Source organism: Canis aureus, chromosome 35 (genome assembly GCF_053574225.1).
Source record: "Canis aureus isolate CA01 chromosome 35, VMU_Caureus_v.1.0, whole genome shotgun sequence".
In the NCBI taxonomy this organism is placed as follows: Eukaryota; Metazoa; Chordata; class Mammalia; order Carnivora; family Canidae; genus Canis; species Canis aureus.
In genome coordinates, this window is record NC_135645.1 from 6,881,020 (window position 1) to 6,903,634 (window position 22,615).

Sequence of the window (22,615 nt, forward strand, 5' to 3'; positions counted from 1 at the left end):
CTTTTTCTTTCCTTCTTTCTCTTCTCTCTTTTTATCCTTTTCCCAATACAATTTGTTTTTGGCCACTCTGCACTGAGCAAAATGACTAGAAGGAAAACCTTACCTCAAAAGAAAGAATCAGAAACAGTCCTTTCTCCCAGAGTTACAAAATCTGGATTACAATTCAATGTCAGAAAGCCAATTCAGAAGCACTATTATAAAGCTACTCGTGGCTCTAGAAAAAAGCATAAAGGACTCAAGAGACTTCATGACTGCAGAATGTAGATCGAATCAGGCAGAAATTAAAAATCAATTGAATGAGATGCAATTCAAACTAGAAGTCCTAACGACAAGGGTTAACGAGGTGGAAGAACGAGTGAGTGACATAGAAGACAAATTGATGGCAAAGAGGGAAACTGAGGAAAAAAGAGACAAACAATTAAAAGATCATGAGGATAGATTAAGGGAAATGAGTGACAGCCTGAGGAAGGAAAACCTACGTTTAATTAGGGTTTCCAAGGGCGCCGAAAGGGACAAAGGTCCAGAATATGTATTTGAACAAATCATAGCTGAAGACTTTCCTAATCTGGGAAGGGAAACAGGCATTCAGATCCAGGAAATAGAGAGATCCCCCCCTAAAATCAATAAAAACCATTCAACACCTCGACATTTAATAGTTAAGCTTACAAGTTCCAAAGATAAAGAGAAGGTCCTTAAAGCAGCAAGAGACAAGAAATCCCTAACTTTTATGGGGACAAGTATTAGGTTAACAGCAGACCACTCCACAGAGACCTGGCAGTCCAGAAAGGGCTGGCAGGATATATTCAGGGTCCTAAATGAGAAAAACATGCAAACAAGAATACTTTATCCAGCAAGGCTCTCATTCAGAATGGAAGGAGAGATAAAGAGCTTCCAGGACAGGCAGGAATTGAAAGAATATGTGACCTCCAAACCAGCACTGCAAGAAATTTTAAGGGGGACTCTTAAAATTTCCCTTTAAGAAGAAGTCCAATGGAACAATCCACAAAAACAGGGACTGAATAGATATAATGATGACACTAAACTCATATCTTTCAATAGTAACTCTGAACGTGAATGGGCTTAATGACTCCATCAAAAGGCGCAGGGTGTCAGACTGGATAAAAAAGCAGGACCCATCTATTTGCTGTCTACAAGAGACTCATTTTAGACAGAAGGACACCTACAGCCTGAAAATAAAAGGTTGCAGAACCATTTACCATTCAAATGGTTCTCAAAAGAAAGCAGGGGTAGCCATCCTTATATCAGATAAACTAAAATTTACCCCGAAGACTGTAGTGAGAGATGAAGAGGGACACTATACCATACTTAAGGATCTAGCCAACAAGAGGACTTAACAATCATCAATATATATGCCCCGAATGTGGGAGCTGCCAAATATATCAAACAATTAATAACCAAAATTAAGACATAATTAGATAATAATACACTTATACTTGGTGACTTCAATCTAGCGCTTTCTACAATGGATAGGCCTTCTATACACAACATCTCCAAAGAAACGAGAGCTTTAAATGATACACTGGACCAGATGGATTTCACAGATATCTACAGAACTTTACATCCAAACTCAACTGAATATACATTCTTCTCAAGTGCACATGGAACTTTCTCCAGAATAGACCACATACTAGGTCACAAATCAGGTCATAACCGATACCAAAAGATTGGGATCGTCCCCTGCGTATTCTCAGACCATAATGCCTTGAAATTAGCACTAAATCACAACAAGAAGTTTGGAAGGACTTCAAACACGTGGAGGTTAAGGACCATCTTGCTAAAAGATGAAAGGGTCAACCAGGAAATTAAGGAAGAATTAAAAAGATTCATGGAAACTAATGAGAATGAAGATAAAACCGTTCAAAATCTTTGGGATGCAGCAAAAGCAGTCCTAAGGGGGAAATACATCGCAATACAAGCATCCATCCAAAAACTGGAAAGAACTCAAATACAAAAGCTAACCTTACACCTAAAGGAGCTAGACAAAAAACAGCAAATAGATCCTACACCCAGCAGAAGAAGAGAGTTAATAAAGATTCGAGCAGAACTCAACGAAATCGAAACCAGAAGAACTGTGGAACAGATCAACAGAACCAGGAGTTGGTTCTTTGAAAGAATTAATAAGATAGATAAACCATTATCCAGCCTTATTAAAAAGAAGAGAGAGAAGATTCAAATTAATAAAATCATGAATGAGAGAGATCACTACCAACACCAAGGAAATACAAACGATTTTAAAAACATATTATGAACAGCTATACGCTAATAAATTAGGCAATCTAGAAGAAATGGACGCATTCCTGGAAAGCCACAAACTACCAAAACTGGAACAGGAAGAAATAGAAAACCTGAACAGGCCAATAACCAGGGAGGAAATTGAAGCAGTCATCAAAAACCTCCCAAGACACAAAAGTCCAGGGCCAGATGGCTTCCCAGGGGAATTCTATCAAACGTTTAAAGAAGAAACCATACCTATTTTCCTAAAGCTGTTTGGAAAGATAGAAAGAGATGGAGTACTTCCAAAATCATTCTATAAGGCCAGCATCACCTTAATTCCAAAACCAGACAAAGACTCCACCGAAAAGGATAATTATAGACCAATATCCCTGATGAACACGGATGCAAAAATTCTTAACAAGATACTAGCCAATAGGATCCAACAATACATTAAGAAAATTATTCACCATGACCAAGTAGGATTTATCCCCGGAACACAAGGCTGGTTCAACAGTCGTAAAACAATCAATGTGATTTATCATATCAGCAAGAGAAAAAACCAAGAACCATATGATCCTCTCAATAGATGCAGAGAAAACATTTGACAAAATACAGCATCCATTCCTGATCAAAACTCTTCAGAGTGTAGGGATAGAGGGAACATTCCTCAACATCTTAAAAGCCATCTACGAAAAGTCCACAGCAAATATAATTCTCAATGGGGAAGCACTGGGAGCCTTTCCCCTAAGATCAGGAACACGACAGGGATGTCCACTCTCACCACTGCTATTCAACATAGTACTAGAAGTCCTAGCCTCAGCATCAGGCAACAAAAAGAAATAAAAGGCATTCAAATTGGCAAAGAAGTAGTCAAACTCTCCCTCTTCACAGATGACATGATACTCTACGTAGAAAACCCAAAAGACTCCACCCCAAGATTGCTAGAACTCATACAGCAATTTGGCAGTGTGGCAGGGTACAAAATCAATGCCCAGAAATCAGTGGCATTTCTATACACTAACAATGAGACTGAAAAAAAAAGAGAAATTAAGGATTCAATCCCATTTACAATTGCACCCAAATGCATAAGATACCTAGGAATAAACCTAACCAAAGAGGTAAAGGATCTATACCCTAAAAACTATAGAACACTTCTGAAAGAAATTGAGGAAGACACAAAGAGATGGAAAAATATTCTATGCTCATGGATTGGCAGAATTAATATTGTGAAAATGTCAATGTTACCCAGAGCAATTTACACGTTTAATGCAATCCCTATCAAAATACCATGGACTTTCTTCAGAGAGTTAGAGCAAATTATTTTAAGATTTGTGTGGAATCAAAAAAGACCCCGAATAGCCAGGGGAATTTTAAAAAAGAAAACCATAGCTGGGGGCATCACAATGCCAGATTTCAGGTTATACTACAAAGCTGTGGTCATCAAGACAGTGTGGTACTGGCACAAAAACAGACACATAGATCAATGGAACAGAATAGAGAACCCAGAAGGGGACCCTCAACTTCATGGTCAACTAATATTCAACATAGGAGGAAAGACTAACCACTGGAAGAAAGACAGTCTCTTCAATAAATGGTGCTGGGAAAATTGGACATCCACATGCAGAAGAATGAAACTAGACCACTCTCTTTCACCATACACAAAGATAAACTCAAAATGGATGAAAGATCTAAATGTGAGACAAGATTCCATCAAAATCCTAGAGGAGAACACAGGCAACACCCTTTTTGAACTCGGCCACAGTAACTTCTTGCAAGATACATCCACGAAGGCAAAAGAAACAAAAGCAAAAATGAACTATTGGGACTTTATCAAGATAAGAAGCTTTTGCACAGCAAAGGATAGTCAACAAAACTAAAAGACAACCTACAGAATGGGAGAAGATATTTGCAAATGACGTATCAGAGAAAGGGCTAGTTTCCAAGATCTATAAAGAACTTATTAAACTCAACAGCAAGGAAACAAACATTCCAATCATGAAATGGGCAAAAGACATGAACAGAAATCTCACAGAGGAAGACATAGACGTGGCCAACACGCACATGAGAAAATGCTCTGCATCACTTGCCATCAGGGAAATACAAATCAAAACCACAATGAGATACCACCTCACACCAGTGAGAATGGGGCAAATTAACAAGGCAGGCAACCACAAATGTTGGAGAGGATGCGGAGAAAAGGGAACCCTCGTGCACTGCTGGTGAGAATGTGAAATGGTGCAGCCACTCTGGAAAACTGTGTGGAGGTTCCTCAAAGAGTTAAAAATAGACCTGCCCTATGACCCAGCAATTGCACTGTTGGGGATTTACCCAACAAAGATACAGATGCAATGAAACGCCGGGACACCTGCACCTCGATGTTTCTAGAGGCAATGTCCACAATAGCTAAACTGTGGAAGGAGCCTCGGTGTCCATCGAAAGATGAATGGATAAAGAAGATGTGGTTTATGTATACAATGGAATATTACTCAGTCATTAGAAGTGACAAATATCCATCATTTGCTTCAACGTGGATGGAACTGGAGGGTATTATGCTGAGTGAAGTCAATCAGAGAAGGACAAACATTATATGGTCTCATTCATTTGGGGAATATAAATAATAGTGAAATGGAATAGAAGGGAAGGGAGAAGAAATGGGTAGGAAATATCAGAAAGGAAGACAGAACATGGAAGTCTCCTAATTCTGGAAAACGAACTTGGGGTGTTGGAAGGGGAGGAGGGCGGGGGTTGGGGGTGACTGGGTGGCGGGCACTGAGGGGGGCACTTGACGGGATGAGCACTGGGTGTTATTCTGTATGTTGGGAAATTGAACACCAATAAAAATAAATTTATTATAAAATAAAATAAAATAAATAAAATAAAATAAATAAAATGAATCTCTTGTAGGCAGCATATAGGTTGGTCTCAGTTCTTTATCCATTTTGATACCCTATGTCTTATGTTTAGAGCATTTATTCCACTTACATTCAGAGTGATTGCTGAAAGATATGAATGTAGTGCCATTGTTTTACCTGTAAATTTGGTATTTCTGGTGATTTTTTTCTATTCCTTTCTAGTTTTTATTGATTTTGGTCTTTTTTTCCCCACTTAAAAAGACCCCCCCTTAATATTTTATGCAGGGCTAGTATGGTTTTTGTTTGTCTGGGAAACTCTTTATCTCTTCTATTCTGAATGACAGCCTTGCTGGATAAAGTACTCTTGGCTACATATTTTTCTCATTCAGCATGTTGAATATATCCATTGATTTTTGAAAAGTTAAAACAATTTTGTATTCCCGGGATGAATGCAAAGTAATTGTGTTCCTTTGTGTCTTCTCTGTGATTCTTGATCATACTTGCTAGAGACATATAAGTTTATTAGCATTTTTTTAAAGATTTATTTATTTTAGAGAGACAGAGAGAGTATGTGTGGGGTGGGATGGGGTACAGATGGAGAGGGTGAGGGGAAGTAGACTCCTCACCAAGCACAGAGCCTGACACAGGCTCAATCACATAACTTTGAGATCATGACCTGAGCCAAAACTAAGAGTTGGACACTTAACTGACTGACTTACCTTGGTGCCCCATTTTTATTAGTATTTTTACAGATTCAACTTTTGTTTTTGCTAATGCACTATATATATATATTTTTTAATAATAAATTTATTTTTTATTGGTGTTCAATTTGCCAACATACAGAATAACACCCAGTGCTCATCCTGTCAAGTGCCCCCCTCAGTGCCCGCCACCCAGTCACCCCCACCCCCCGCCCTCCTCCCCTTCTACCACCCCTAGTTCGTTTCCCAGAGTTAGGAGTCTTCCATGTTCTGTCTCCTTTTCTGATATTTCCTACCCATTTCTTCTCCCTTCCCCTCTATTCCCTTTCACTATTATTTATATTCCCCAAATGAATGAGACCATATAATGTTTGTCCTTCTCCGATTGACTTATTTAACTCAGCTCTCATATATTGTATTAGAATTCTCTAGAGAAATAGAATCAATAGAATGTATCTATACAGAACGAAATTCATTATAAGGAATTGACTCATGAGATTACAAAGGTTGACTAGTCCCAGGATCTGCAGGAGTTGCTGGAAAGCTGGAAACTCAGAGAACCAATTATATAGTTCTAGTCTGAGTCTAAAAGTATCAGAACCAGAAGAATCAATGGTGTCATCCCAATCTGAAAGCCATAGGGCTCCAAATCCAGGAAGAGCTGATGTTTCAGTTCAAATCCAAAGATAGGAAAAAGCTGATGTCTCAGCTTGAAAGCAGTGAGACTATCTTACTTGAAGGAAGGAATCAGCCTTTTTATCCTATTCAGGCAACTAATTAGATGAGGCCCACCCACATTAGGAAAGCAATCTATTTTACTCAGTCTACTTATTTAAATGTTAATCTCATCCTGAACACCCTCACAGAAACACCTAGAATAATATGTGACCAAATCTCTGGCACCTCACAGTTCAGCTCATGTTAACACATAAAATTAACCATCACATATTTATTATTATCTTTCTTTTAGTTTCTTTGAGTATAATTCATGATATTTTTACACTAAGCTCATTAATTTACAGCTTTTCTTCCCTTAAAAAAAAAAGTAACAAAAGCAATACATTTCCCTCTAAGCACAGCTTTAGCTACATTCGACAAGTTTTGACATACCATATCATTGTAATTTAACTTAAAATATATTCTAACTTCAATACTGATTTCTTCTTTGACATATATTATTTAGAAGTGTAGTGTTTGATTACTAAGCATTTAGGCGATTTCCTATTTATATTTTATTAATAATCTTGATAAATTCTCCCAGAGATTAGAGAATATATCGAATAGTCTAATAATCCCAAGAAATTTGTTGAAACATGATTTATGGCTCAACAAATGTACAGTTTTTGTGTATACAGGTGTTGGGTGTAATGTAATATATATGTGAATTCTGTTGGTTAATAATATTCAAATTTTCTTTATCCTCACTAATTACCTCTTTATTTGCTTACTTCTGCTTTCTGTATTTGTGGTGGTATTAGGACATAGAACCTTTGGGAAGTGATTTGGTCTTAAAGGTGGAACCCTAAAGAAGAGGAGTGCCCTTATGAAAGAGACTCTAGAAGGCTCTTTCCCTTTTTACTTGTGAAGACACACTGAAAAGATGACCATCTAGAATCTGGACGCCCACTAGACACCAAATCTGCTGGTGCCTTAATCTTGCACTTTCCAGCCTCAGAACTATGAGAAATAAATGTTGTTTAAACCAACCAGTCTATGATATTTTTGTTACAGCAACCTGAACTAAGGCATCTATTTTGTCTGATATTTGTATAGCTACACCAGTTTTTTTTTTGTTTGCTTTTATTTAGGATATACATGCTATATTTTTCGTATCCATTTACATTCAACTTTTCTATAACCTTAAGTTTAAAATGTGTCTCTTGTAACAACATATCACTATTTTAACACAGTCTGAAAACTACTATCCTTTCGCGTGTTTACATTTAATGTAATTGCTGTCATACTTTAGAGCAAATCTACTTGTTTTATATTTGCCCCATTTGTTTAATGTTACCTTTTCCTTTTTTTTTGTTTTCTTAGGGTTAATAGTTTTTGTTATCAGTTCTCTAGTCTATTAACTTATCCATTATACATATATTTATTATTCTTTTGGTATTATCCACATGAATATAAATTGTTTTTATGACTAATCAGATTATAATGTAAATGAGTACTTATGTTACTTTCTGGAAGTTATAAGGATCTTGGAACTTTAATTCAATAGACTTTAACCCAACTTTCGACCTATTTTTAACTTAAATGTATATTATTTCTCAGAAGTAATTATTTTAAAATATTTCATAGATTTACCTATACTTTTTCTTTATTCCTTGTACATCTCTGTTCTTTTATAATCAATTTCATTCCCAAAGAGAATTTCTTTAGGTCTTTCATTACAGCATATTTGCTATTGATTATTGCAAATTATGTTAAGCTGCTATAATTTCAAGACACATTTTTAATGTGTTTTTGTAGAGCATAGAATTCTGTGTAGGCTTTTTTTTTTTTCCCCCAGTAGATGCTTTACTCTATCATTACCTTGATATGATCATTCAGTTGTCTCCATTTGCCATTTTTCTATTGTCTGCTATGAGACTTATTTTTTCTATACTCTGCTTTTAAGATTATTTTCTTTGTCTTTGATATGACTAGGTGAGGTTTACTTGTTGTTAAGCTTACTTTGAGTCTGTAGTGTATCTTAGAATTTTGATATCGTCATCAGTTTGAAAAATTATCATCTATTCATTCTTCAAATATTGCTGCTGTCACATTCTCTTTTTTCTTCCTCCAGGACTCCAATTACATACATATTCCACCTTTGCATTATGTCCAAAATGCTCTTCATCCTTTTGGCTTACCATGCATTCATTTGGATATTTACTTCTGCCCTAACTTCCAAGTCACTAATTTTCTCTTCACTTGTTTATAGTCAATTATTTTGTTTGCTGTTATACTTGTCACTTCTCTGCTGAAAACCCCATCATTTTTAGTCTGTTAAATATTTCAATCACACTTATATTAAAGTCCTCATTTAATAACTGCTATTGGAATCTCCATTGGTCTCCCTCTATTTATTGTCTCTTTTCTTGGTTTCTGGTGAATTCTGATTTTTCTGATTCTTTTATATACCATGTTCTTTTTACTTTCAGTATAGAGGCTATATATGGGAGAAATGTGATACATAAAGGCTCTGGGTGATGTTTTCTTCTTCCATAAAGAATTGATTTTATTTTATGTTTTATTTTGTCAGTTAGACTAAGGCAGATCAACTTAATCCCCAAAAGGATTGAGATAATGTTTACAAATTTTTCAGTTATTTAAAGGCCTGGTATATTTCCAATTCAAACTTATTTGAAAGGTATATCCCTTTGGAGCCATACTGAAAGCCTGGAGCAATTATCAGACTTTTCTTTTTGCCTTGACTTGAACTTTTTTTTCATCCACATTACTCTTCTGCCCCCCAAAAACTGCAGAAAACTCTGCTTAGCCTCTCAGCCAATAACTTTCTTTTTGGTTACTCAATAGCTTAGCCATTCTTTTCAAATTGGAAAATACCTAGAAGGGAAAATTGTGGCAAGTGTTTCTGGGTTTCTTTCTATGGAGTCAAGAGTTTACAAATATTCATAGCCCTCAAACAGATTTCAAAAATATATTGTCTAGATTTTCTAGTTCTCCCAGTCGGAGGACTGATCTAAAATAGGATAGTCTTCTATTATCAAGAGTGGAAATACTGTGGATGTTAAGCTTTATTCAAAGACATTTTTGGCATTGATGGAGATTATCATAATTTTTTCCCTAGATCTGTTAATGATGCTATATTGATGGATTTTTTCATAGTATCCATTCATGTACCCTTTGAATAAAACATCATTTATCAGTGTTTTGTTTTTGATGCTTTTGGAGACTGTGTCCTATAGGATATTTTACTTAAGACTTTTCCATTGAAATTACCAAATTCAATAAATCTATGTTTTATTCTTGTGCAACCTTTCTCAGGCTTAGTTGTCACCCATAAAATTTTTAAAAATTAATATTTTTCATTTTTAAACTATACTCAGAATAGGAGTTGGTAAACTTTTTCACTAAAGGGACAGATAGTAAATATTTTACACTTTCCAGACTATACGATCTCAAAAAAAACAAAAACAAAAACAACTTATTTACAATAACAGGAAATAGGCCAGATTTGCTCCACTGGCCACAGCAGCAACCCTTGCTTTAAAATAGTTGATGCAGGGATCCCTGGGTGGCGCAATGGTTTGGTGCCTGCCTTTGGCCCAGGGCGTGATCCTGGAGACCCGGGATCGAATCCCACATCAGGCTTCTTTCTCTGCCTGTGTCTCTGCCTCTCTCCCTCTCTCTCTCTCTGTGTGACTATCATAAATAAAGAAAAGAATTAAAAAAAAATAAAATAGTTGATGCAACACCGTATTATATAGTACTTAAAAATTTAGTAAAATTTCCCTGTAAAACCACTTGGGTCTGGTACTTTTATTTGTGCATAGTAAATAAATAACTTCCTCACTTTCTCAAACTTTCTGTCTCTATTGTTGTCAATGATGATAAATTTATTTCCCTGGGAAATTACCTATTTTACCTATACTTTTAAATATATCTGCTAGAGTTGTATAAAATAATTTGGATGTTTAAAAATTTCCTCAGTTTTAGTGTATTTCTTCTTGTTTTGTTACCATTTAACTTTGTAGTCCCCTATTTTTCTTCATCAGGCCAGATAGTAGTTTGCATATTTTGTTTATGTTCTATGCAAAGAACCAGTATATTAATTTATATGACAGCTTAAAAATAGAAGAACGAACTCCCTAAATTCTGCTTTTATCTTTATATTTCCCTCCTGTTTCCTTTTGCATTTTTCTTGTTCTTTTTCTAGCTTTTTTGTTTCATACTGAATGTATTTAAATGTCTAATTTTTATTCATGTAAGTATTAAATGCTATGTATTATTTTATAATTGTCTTAATTATATTTCATAGAAATTATATATTTCATTTGTAATATTATGGTATTGTTAATTTTTATATATATTCTTCAATTTTGATTTGTATTTTCAATTTGACCTAATAGTTATTTAATGAGAGTTTTTAAATTTCCAAGTGGAAAAGAATTTTTGCTTTTGGATTTTTAATTATTCTTTTTCAATCTTTACATGAAATGCATAATCAATTATACTGCTTGGGGAATCAGCATTTTTTCTTCATCAGATCACTCAAGATCACCCCTAAGTGGAGATATAATTGAGTAGTAGTGTCTATCAACCAAACATCTGACATATGAGACAGGCCTGTATTCCGTCCTTCTCCATTAGTTAGGTTTTAGGTATTCCACCCCCACCCCATGAGACTATATATTTGGGTTGAGTGAAAGGTATTATTGTAAAAGGTGGAATTCTGGGACCTCCATTTATCTAATTATGCCTTTTAGACAGCTGACAGCTGATTACCTGAAAAAACTATTTCCACTGTAAAATGGTTTGTCAATTCCCTCATTCACTCATATGATTCATTGTGTATTATAACATCTAATTCAAATAGACTGAGCTCAGGTTACATAGTCATTTGATGTCCCATGGTTAGGTGTTCAGTCTCTACAAGAGTTCATTAGCATGCCAGGATTTGCTTTGAAAATAGAGAATAGCTGTTGTAACTCTATTATTGGGCTTTCCACCAGACCATCCTTATCTACTAGATACATTATCTCCATCAGATCTACTAGATTATAGACACCAAGTGGTAAGGTGGCCTACAAAGCAGCTTGGGTTTAGTTAAAAGCCCTTTCTTTACTTAAAACTAGCAGACTTTTTGGATAATCTTTAAAAATGATTTTAAACAGTAATTTTGAAGACATTATATACTATTATCTGAATCCAAAAAGGCCCATCAAGTGATATGACCCTTTCTTAGCAAGGAAAAGTACAAAAGCTAATGCTTTACCTTAGAGGAGATACCCCATGCATGCCCCAGACCATTAAACCCTCAAAACCATCACTTAGAAGACAGGATCGTAGATCTTTACAGGATTTTCTTCTGGCCCTCTGACATGAATCTTGTGAGCTATATAGGTGCAATCTATCTAGTATTATATAGTAAAGAAAGTGAACTAGTATCCTTTCTAAAGAATGCCTAGAATTTCAAGTTTCCTTAGAACTATATTATGACAGAGTATGAAAAATAACATAGTCCTGGGCAGCCCCGGTGGCGCAGCGGTGCAGCCCGGGGATCACCTGCTTCTCCCTCTGCCTGTATCTCTGCCTCTCTCTCTCTCTCTCTCCCTCTCTGAATAAATAAATAAATAAATCTTTAAAAAAATAACAACAACAAAAAAAACAAACAAAAAAATAACAACAACAACAAAAAATAACATAGTCCTGGGGAAAAATTATGAAGTTATACTGTTTTCCATTTCTTTAAAGCAAGCTGCTTTTTTTTTTTTTTAAATTTTTATTTATTTATGATAGTCACAGAGAGAGAGAGAGAGAGAGGCAGAGACACAGGCAGAGGGAGAAGCAGGCTCCATGCACCGGGAGCCCGACGTGGGATTCGATCCCGGGTCTCCAGGATCGCGCCCTGGGCCAAAGGCAGGCGCCAACCCGCTGCGCCACCCAGGGATCCCTAAAGCAAGCTGCTTTTGATCTTCTCTGCTGATACATTGAGAAAAAGAGTTCACTAAATCAATAATCATTTGATTATTGGAAACAGCCTGTTATTGATCTGTACCTATAGAAGTACCAACAGCAAAGCAGCTGTCATTGGGGCAATTACTTGGTTAATTTTACAGTGGTCTACTAATAGCAAGCTCAATCCATCTTATTTTTTGTAGAACCCAGACAATGTAATTCAACAAGGATATATCAGTGACCACTACTATTGCATCATTCAAGTCTAATTACGGTTATCTCTGTAACTCCTCCAGAAATACATTCTGGCTTTTGTTTACAATCAAGGAAAGACAAGTTTTAAGAGTTTCCATTTGTCCCCTCCAATTGTAATGACTCTAATTCCAATGTCAGAAAACCAATAAGAGAATTATGCCAGCTTTTGTGCATATCTATACAGATTATACAATTGGGGTATAAAATAACTGGGTGAGTCAGAATACCCATTGGACTTACTATGAGATACACCTGAGTCAAACATCATTTATCACCTAGTTACCTAGCTCCATATACCATGACTCTAACTGGAGGACCACACTTTTTGGATCTTTCAATATTAATATTTACTACAACCCTATAGTTAACAGTCCTGGAAAAGTAAATAGTTACTTCTGCAAATGATCACAGATGCTTCCATAATTACTATATGTACTTATGGAAGTACTTTAGGGTCCTTCCTCGGGGGTAACTGGCCTCTCCCTGTCTATCAGTGGGCTCTAGATCTATGAGCTGGCTTATATCTGGAAATCTGATGAAGTACTGTGAGTTTCCACTTTGGTGGCCAATGTCAAGAGCTGTTTTTTCTTTTTTCTGATTCTGCAAATCAAACAACTTCCCAGTCAGCTGCTCACCTAATTTTTCTCCTAGAAACAGCATGATATATTAGCTATTACCATAGATTTCTGCATTGCCATCCAGGCTTACTGCTTGTTATGGTAATTATGTTCATATTGCCAGATGGTCAAATATTACCATCTGGCCTCTACCAATCCATAATATCTAATCCCCATAGATACTCTGTAGTCTGGATCTCTGCCATCATCTCTCACTGTCCACAAAAAAAAAAACAAAACAAGGACAATCCCTGCCAAATTTCTCAAATATGCTTGTACTCATCTTTCTTCATTAAGTGAAAACAGTATCCTTAAGAGCCCTCTAGGGAAAATGGTCAGGAGGTGAGTTCCAGGGCAAATGTATTTTTTTTAAAGATTTTATTTATTTATTTATTTATTTATTTATTTATTTATTTATTTATTCATTCATTCATTCATTCATTCATTCATTCATTTTTCATGAGAGACAGACAGAGAGAGAGAGAGAGGCAGAGGGAGAAGCAGGCTCCATGCAGGGAGCCCGATGCAGGACTCGACCCCGGGACCCCAGGACCATTAGCAGGCACTAAACTGCTGAGCCACCCAGGGATCCCCAGGACAAATGTATTATATCCATTTTAATATTCTCATCTTTCTGTCTTCTGACCCTTTCTTTAATACTATACCAAAAAGCTCTAGCCTCTCTACTTTATTTACCATATGCCTTTGTTGAGTCCATCTTCAAGGAGTCATCCCGACAAATGAATAGGACCAGATCCAGGTGTCCTTCTCAAAGCATTAAGTCTCAAACCACAGTTGAATGCCTCCATGTAAATGAACTCTCCTCTATGTAACCCCTATGGTCAAATCCTTAAACACATTCCTATACATTTGATGACTAACAGTATTATCCAGGTCCTAAATCCCTTTGACAGGGAGGGCTTCTTATGTAGTGCCTATTTCTTCCTGGAGGAAAACAGGCTTACATGTTAGGCTGTGTTGAAATCTGAGATCTGATTCGGATTATTGGCCTGGAGGTAATAAAATTGAATGTTGATCTTCTGAGGGTAAACATCATCAGGCAAGAAAACTACTTCATTGCATTGGTCATTTACAGTCTTCTAGAAAAGGGGAAACCATTCTCTGGAAATAGTGCAAGAGGTACTTCTGCTGGCCAGAAGTGTTCAAAGAAATTGGAGAGGGTGGCATTTACAATATTTGTCACTTATATACACAAATTCCCCTATCTCAGGTGTAGTGGTTGAATAATGTTCCCCCAGAGCCTCAGATTGTACCCCTTATTTGGAAATTGGTCTCTATAGATGTAATTTGTTAATTTTTAGATGAGATGTGCCTGGCTGGTTTAGTCGGTGGAGCATGAGAGTTTTGATCTCAGGGTTGTAACTTTGAGTCCCACATTATTGGTTAAAGATTACTTAAAAATAAAATCTTAAAAAAATGATTTTGGGATAAAATCATCCTTGATTTAGAATAGGTCCTAAAACCGATGACTGGTGTCCTTAAAAGACGAAAGGACACAGAGACATAGGGAACAAGGTCATGTGAAGACACATGAAGAGATTGGACTTATGCTGCTACAAATCAAAGGGCATTAGGAGCCACCAGAAGCTGAAAGAGGCAAGGAAGGATTCTTCCTAGAGTGTTGAGAGAGAGAATGGCCTGACCAAGATCTTGATTTTGGACTTCTGACCTCCAAATTGAAATAATAAATTTCTATTGTTTAAAGTCACTTAGTATATAGGTAGAATTGATATATCAGGACTCAGGGTCACATTCTTTTCTTATCAGGGCTTTGACTTTAACAAATAAGACCTATTAAACTATGTATTCATCTCCTTATAAACAGGCCTATTTTTAGCACAGTCTGCCTTAGAGCTGTAGGAAGAGTTCCTTTAAAGCTCCCTTAAAAAAAATAAATAAATAAAGCTCCCTTAAAGAGGACCTAACATGCCTTAAATCTGTAATTAACGTGAGTTAATCATCTTATTTTCATAGTTTCCAGTGATTTGGTAGCCAAAATAACGGCCACCAAAGAGGCCTATGCCCTAATCCTCAGGACCTATAAATATATTGCCTTACATGACAAAAAAAAAAAAAAAGACTTGTCCATTGTAATTAAGATGTATTGAGATAAGGAGAGTTTCCTAGATTATCCAAGTAGGCCCACTCTAAACATATGAATCCCTAATTAGGAGTGGAGAACCTCTCCCAGCTATGGTTAAAAAGAGATGCTATGTTATCTTTAAAAATGGAGGAAGGGAGCTACAAACCTAGAAATGTATACTGTTTCTAAAAGCGACAAATACCCACCATTTGCTTTGATGTGGATGGAACTGGAAGGTGTCATGCTGAGTGAAATAAGTCAATTGGAAAAGGACAAACATTATATGGTCTCATTCATTTGGAGAATATAAAAATTAGTGAAAGGGAATAAAGGGAAAGGAGAGAAAATGAGTGAAAATATCAGTGAGGGTGACAAAACATGAGAGACACCTAACTCTGGGAAATGAACAAGGGGTAGTGGAAAGGTAGGTGGGTGGGAGGTTGGGGTGACTGGTTGATGGGCACTGAGGGGGGCACTTGGCAGGATGAGCACTGAGTGTTATGCTAAATGTTGGCAAATTGAACTGCAATAAAAAATTTAAAAAATAAGTAAATAAATAAAATAATAAAAAAATAAAAGCTGAAAAACCCTGTCAATATCTTGATTTTAGCTCAGTGAGATGTGTATTAGACTACTGGCCTACAAAACTGTAAGATAATACATTTGTGTTGTTTCAAACTACTAAATTTGTGATAATTTATATCATAATAAGAAATAATATAAGTGGCATCAAAGGAAGCTGTTTTTTCCCATCACAATTATAATCACCATTGCCCTTTATCAATTAACCACCACAGTACTTGATCTCCTATTGTCTTACCTTTCCATCAGCCCCTTTCCCAATTAATCATAGGACAATGTTTAAGTAATTGTGATGTCACTACATGATAATACCACTTCACCTGGCACCTTCAATGGCTTCTTTGATTTTAAACAGGAGACAACTCAAGTCCAAAGTTCCACCCTGAGGGCCTACAATCTAGAACAGGAGTCAGCAAACTCTTTTTTTTTTTTTTTTTTTTAAGATTTTATTTATGTATTTGAAAGAGAGAAAGTGAGAGAGAGAGGGAGAGAGCATAAGCAGGGGGTATGGGGGGTGGTGAAGGAGAGGGAGGGGGAGAGGGAGAGGCAGACTCCCCACTGAGCTGGGAGCCCAATGTGGGGGTTGATTCCAGAACTCCAGGATTGTGACCTGAGCCAAAGGCAGACACAACCGACTGAGGCACCCAGGTACCCCATCAGCAAACTTTTTATGTAAAGAGCTAGATAGGCTTTGCAGGCCTTATAGCTCTCTCACAACTGCTTTGATTTGCTCTTGTAGTTAGAAAGCAACCACAGACAATATGTTAATGATGAGCATGATTGTGTAAATAAGCATCAAGCCAGATTTATCCCACTGGCTGTAGTTTGTAATACTTCATCTAGAACAATTCTGATAATTATTGTCTTAACCAGGATTCTGTAAAAACAGCCTGAGGCTAGGCTTAAGTGCTAAAGTTTCACTGAGAAGTACAATCTGAGGGCTGTAATAAAAAAGGGAAAGTTAAGTAAAGCAAAGAAGTAAAAGATGATATATTATCACACTAATCACTATTTCATGGGGAGAAGCAGCAGAAGCACAGCCAATCACGTAGCAGGTGAATCTGTTTGGTCTTGCTGGATGTCTATAACAGTTTATATTGTTGCAAATGGAAAGATCTCATTTTTTTATGGCTAATAATCCATTGTGTTATATACCACATCTTCTTTATCCATTCATCTGTGGATGGACATGTGGATTGTTACCATATGTTGGCTATTGTAAATAATGCAGCAATAAACACATATCTTTTCAAATAGGTGTTCTGGGTTTTTTTGGATAAATATCCAGCAATGTAATTACTGGATCATGTGGCATTTCCGTTTTTAAGTTTTTGAGGAACTTCTATCCTGTTTTTTACAGTGGCTATATCAATTTGCATTCCTGCCAATAGTGCCCAAAGCTAGAGATACCACAATCCCAGAATTTGAGTTACACTACAAAGCTGTAGTAATCAAAACAGTATAGTACTGGCATAAGAACAGACACATAGATCAATGAACAGACCAGAGAGCCCAGAAATAAACCCATGCTTATATGGGCAATTAATCTATGATAAGGGAGGCAATAACACATAATGGGGAAAAGACAGTCTCTTCAACAAATGGTGCTGGGAAAACTAATTTTGCATTTCATCCTTGCTCAGGGTCCACACTAACCTTCTCTGTATCATTCCAATTTTAGTATATGTGCTGCCAAAGCGAGCAAAGTGCTCAGAAAACTAAATGGCTACATGTCAAAGAACGAAACTAGACCACTTTCTTACACTATACACAAAAATAAACTCAAAATTGATTAAAGATCAAAATGTGAGACCTGAAATCATAAAGTTCCTAGAGGAAAATGTAGGCAGTAATTTCTTTGACATCCGCTCTATAGCAAGGAAAACAAAAGCAAAATTAAGCTATTGGGACTACACCAAAATAAAATGGTTTTGTCCAGGGGTGCCTGGGTGGCTTAGTCATTTAAACATCCAAATCTTGGTTTTGGCTCAGGTCATGATTTCATGGGTCATGGTATTGGGCCAGGGTGGGGTGCCACACTCAGTGAGGAGTCTGCTTAAAAGATTCTCTCCTTCTGCCCCTCCCCCACTCACACTCATGCTCTCTTGCTTGCTCTCTCTCTCTCTCTCTAAAGTTAGCGAATAAACCTTAAGAAAAGCTTTCGTACAGAGAAGGAAACCATTACCAAAACAAAAAGGCTACCTACTGATAGGAGAAGATACTTGCAAATAATATATGTAATAAAGGGTTAATATCCAAAATATATTAACTGATATAACACCAAAAGCCCAAATAATCCAATTAAAAAATGGACAGAAGACTTGAATAGACATTTTTCCAAAGAAGACATACAGATAGATGATCAAACACATGAAAAGATGCTCAACATCACTTAGCATCAGGGAAATGCAAATCAAAACCACAATGAGAGGTCACCTTACACCTGTCAGAATAGCTAAAATGAAATACAAAAGAAATAACAAGTGTTGGTAAGGATATGGAGAAAAAGCATTTTCTTTTTCTTATGGATTTTAGAATCATTTCTTTAAAAATAAGTAAATTCTGATGACATTTGATTGGAATGACACTGTATTCATGGACCAATTTGAAGGAATTCAATATTCTTTCTATTACTATCAGGCAGACCTGACATTCAGGCTCAGTATTTAATAGGCAAATTCAGGTTCTATCATTTAAAAATAAAGAAGCAAACCTATGCTATCTAATTTACTCAGGTGTTTTCTATGGTACTCAGCTAAAAATAAATTCTTGAAGAGGCCATATTTATGATGAAAGTGATGCTTTAGATCTTTTCATATTATCAACTTTGTTTTCTCATCATCAAAAGAAAATTATGAATAATCAAAATGAATAAGGTTTATTTCTGTAACTTCAGAATATTTTCTATATAATTACCTATTTATAAAATCAAGATTTGGTAATTTGTGATTAGTGAGTATTGGCCATGTATCATTACCAAAACTGAATAGTAGAGGCCAATGACTAATGATATTGATAATTATATTAACTTCAAGCATAGACTATTTAAAAATTCAAGTTGTTCCACATATTCCATATCCTCCTCAAAATTCTAGAATTAAATACCAACTTTTTCTCTAGGTGAAAATAAAGACTTAATTTGGGACCATTATTAGTATAATTCATTCATTCATTTATTTGCTCATTCATTCATTCAACATATTTTACTTTTAGAAAACATTGAATAGAATGTTTGAATTGAATATGAATTGAATTGAATATGAACTGTGCTAGAAGTTAGGTACAAAATAATAGTAAGAAACACCTTTATTCCAGAATGAGGAAAATAAATGCAAGAATAATGGTACTGTAATACTCACTTTCCCTTCATCTCTTGGGCTATCACTTAAATGTACAACTGGACCTGGATGAGTCTTTGTGGATCTGTTAAATCAATTCAAAATAGTAATTAAAAAATAAAATTAAAACACCTTACCATTACAGACTAGAACAAAAAAATTACACTAAAATACACTCCCAATATTCTGAGGTTTAAGCTTAGATTCATTTGAGTTTTGGTTATTTTTCTTTAAGACTACTGTTCTTTCTCCCAATAATTCTATTAAAGTAGGTATAATTTTTTTTATCAGGTTTAAGAGCACAAATCCACAGAACAACAGGATTCCTCATTTCTATAGCACAAAAATTATATACACAGAGACAATATTAATAATGAAAATGATGCTTCAGATCTTTTAATGTTATCAACTTTATTTCCTCATTATCAAAGAAAAATTATTAATAACCAAGATGAATTATGTCTTTTCATTAAATTATGAATCTATGAGTTAGTATTTATATGTTTGTTGCCAGGTCTGAGCCTCTAAAAATTTGAAATTGAATTTATGCAGACAAAAGGGAATTTACATAGCCACAAGGCTAATGCTGTAAGTCTGTTTCAGACAAATTGCAAAGTATATAACCGATTTACATTTTCCTTTGACGTAAAATCTCTGATTTTGCTCATAAGAAAAGTACGGTAGCTCCTCTGATTTACAAAGAAACCTTCTCTAGTGATAGCCAGCTTACAGAAAACTGACAAACTGGGAAAACATAGTTTGCTAGTTATGTCTCATTTATTTGCTCATCCAGGGTAATCAATAACAGATAACTATGTGTCTAAATGTGTATTTTTAAAGGATCTGTGCTCTGTAAATCTGACCTTTAATTTATTCTACTCTGATATCTGGCATGTTTCTTTTATATTTCCTACTTTAACATATCATTGTTGAATATGGTTATGTCATGTTTAAAGACAATATGACCTGAGATGACCATAGATTTATTATTGCTCATTTTCCCACATTCTTTCTTCAACAGTCTAATTGTGCCAGACTAATCTTATTATGATCATACTGACAGTTATAATTTCTTTTTAATATAATTTATTTCTTATGCATACATGAAAACCATAAAAGATTATTCACAAAATAGTAAAGAAGATTAAATTTTAAAAACTTTTTGAGAATAGAAAATTAACTCCAGCTTCTTCAGATACTGACTCCTCTCAGTAACTCAGAGGAACAAAACACTTATTTGTTATTGGTTTTATCCTAAATTTTCTTATCTAAAAATGGAGATAGTAGTACTGACCCTACTAATTATGAGGAATATTTATATATAGCACCTAATATAATGCCAAAACATAGTAAGTACTCAATGAATAGTATGTAGGATGACTTCTGTAAATCACTGAAATAATTGGAAACCAGAGTTACTATCTGCATTCTAACTACAATGTTTTATTAGAGTAAAGTGCCTCTGATAAGGAACAATGTCCTTCAATTATCCTTTGGAAACTAATAATATCCAACAAACTACAAATTCCTGTCTTTTGGGTTTAATTACAACAACAAATACAAAAGTGTACTCCATGATAAACTAGTTGTTACTCAGTTTCAGATGATTATTTATTTCTACTCTACCAATCTTCAAATATTAGAAATAACTCAGAACATATTAAATACTCTGATAGTCAACAAAACATATCTGTGAGTCAGAATTGGTTAACTGTCTGCTAGTTTGCTACCTGTTTTCTATATACTCTTCATGAACAATCTCATCTCTTCATGACCATAAATTCTATTTCATTACCTTTAGATCCATATATCCTACACTTCCTACCATTTCCCATACCAGTTCCATTAGCATGTCTTATAAATACATACAAATCAACCCACCTTAAATTGACTTCATTGTTTTTCTCCCAATCCACACAATTTCCTGATTTCTTTCACTAAAATACATCCTTTTATACACAGTTGCTTAAGCCTCACACCTGGGTGTTACTCTTAATTCTTCTCTATTATTGTTACATCTTCCCATAATTCCAACGTCTTGCTTTTCTACTTTCTATTAATATTTAATTATGTCAGCTTGTCTCTAAATCAATGATAATGTTTAGCAAGAGTACAGTCTGTTCTCTCTTTAATCATTTCTTTATACATGCCTTCAGAGTCATCTTCCTAAATGCAAATTTGATCAAGTCAATTCTCTCCTAAAAACTGTTCAAATTCTAGCTCCTGGCCTTTAAGTCCAAACTTCTCATACTGGCCTACAAGGCCTTTCATATTATACACCATGATTATCTCTCCTCTAGCTTTATCTTTTGTCATACTCTCTCAGGTATTCCAACCAACTAAACTACTTAAAATTCCTGTGCATGTAAGAAAGACTCTCTCACATTTCATCCTTTAAACCTTCTGACCCCTCTTCCTAGAATACTCCTACCCCTCTCTCCTAATTGTTCACTCAGCTAATGAGTGGATCCTTTGGATCCATCCTTTGGATCTCAACATAGATGTAATTTCCTTTATAGATACTTCCCTGAGAAGGTAGGTGTCCTCATGGAATTGCCACATTTTATTTCCAATATATTGTAACTGCCTTTTAAATTAATCTCACCTTTATTAGACTGAAAACCCCAAGAAGATAGTAATTATATCTTCCCAGTTCACAGTTGGTTTCATCTAGCATATATCATAGTGCACAATAAATATGTTTGAATGATTGTTAAACCAAGCCCTACACTTATGATTTAATAATCAAGTTCATGATCAAACTTTAATCATATGTAGAAAATAATAGGTTATATTTTTTAAAAAGCTAAGGGCTGCCCTGCAGAAACATCTATTTCTGTACCATAATCTGGAATATATTTTCCAATAGAAAAAAATTTTAATGTCAGTTTAGTTCTATGCTACTATTTTATGAGGTGTTCTACAAACATAACTGTTTCCATGGACAATGTGTTTGTTTCCAAATAATGAATATATGCATTTTGGGAACACAAGCTATTTATAATAATGAGAACTACCTATAATTATAATTAAGAGACTTCACTAAAAAATAGAAACTGAAAAATAACATTGAATAAAAAGTATTTTGAGTAAGAACTTAAATAGAAATAAGGGATCCCTGGGTGGCGCAGCGATTTGGCGCCTGCCTTTGGCCCAGGGCGTGATCCTGGAGACCGGGGATCGAATCCCATGTCGGGTTCCCGGTGCATGGAGCCTGCTTCTCCCTCTGCCTGTGTCTCTGCCTCTCTCTCTCTCTGTGTGTGTGACTATCATAAATAAATTTAAAAAAATTTAAAAAAAA

At 35.4% G+C, this 22,615-nt stretch overlaps 1 protein-coding gene and 1 non-coding gene across 7 annotated transcripts in view; both read right to left on the bottom strand.

Annotated features, from left to right (window-relative positions):
• Positions 1-22,615, bottom strand: part of STXBP5L (syntaxin binding protein 5L) — a 379,840-nt gene that overhangs the window by 205,410 nt on the left and 151,815 nt on the right. For all 6 annotated transcript variants that reach the window (XM_077884445.1, XM_077884446.1, XM_077884444.1 and 3 more), the window contains one exon: positions 19,336-19,399. In XM_077884445.1, coding sequence (XP_077740571.1) covers positions 19,336-19,399 — 64 coding nt within the window. The remainder of the gene's footprint in view (positions 1-19,335; positions 19,400-22,615) is intronic.
• Positions 17,574-17,681, bottom strand: LOC144305650 (U6 spliceosomal RNA). Its single transcript, XR_013372667.1, has one exon. It is a non-coding gene; the product is annotated as a U6 spliceosomal RNA (small nuclear RNA).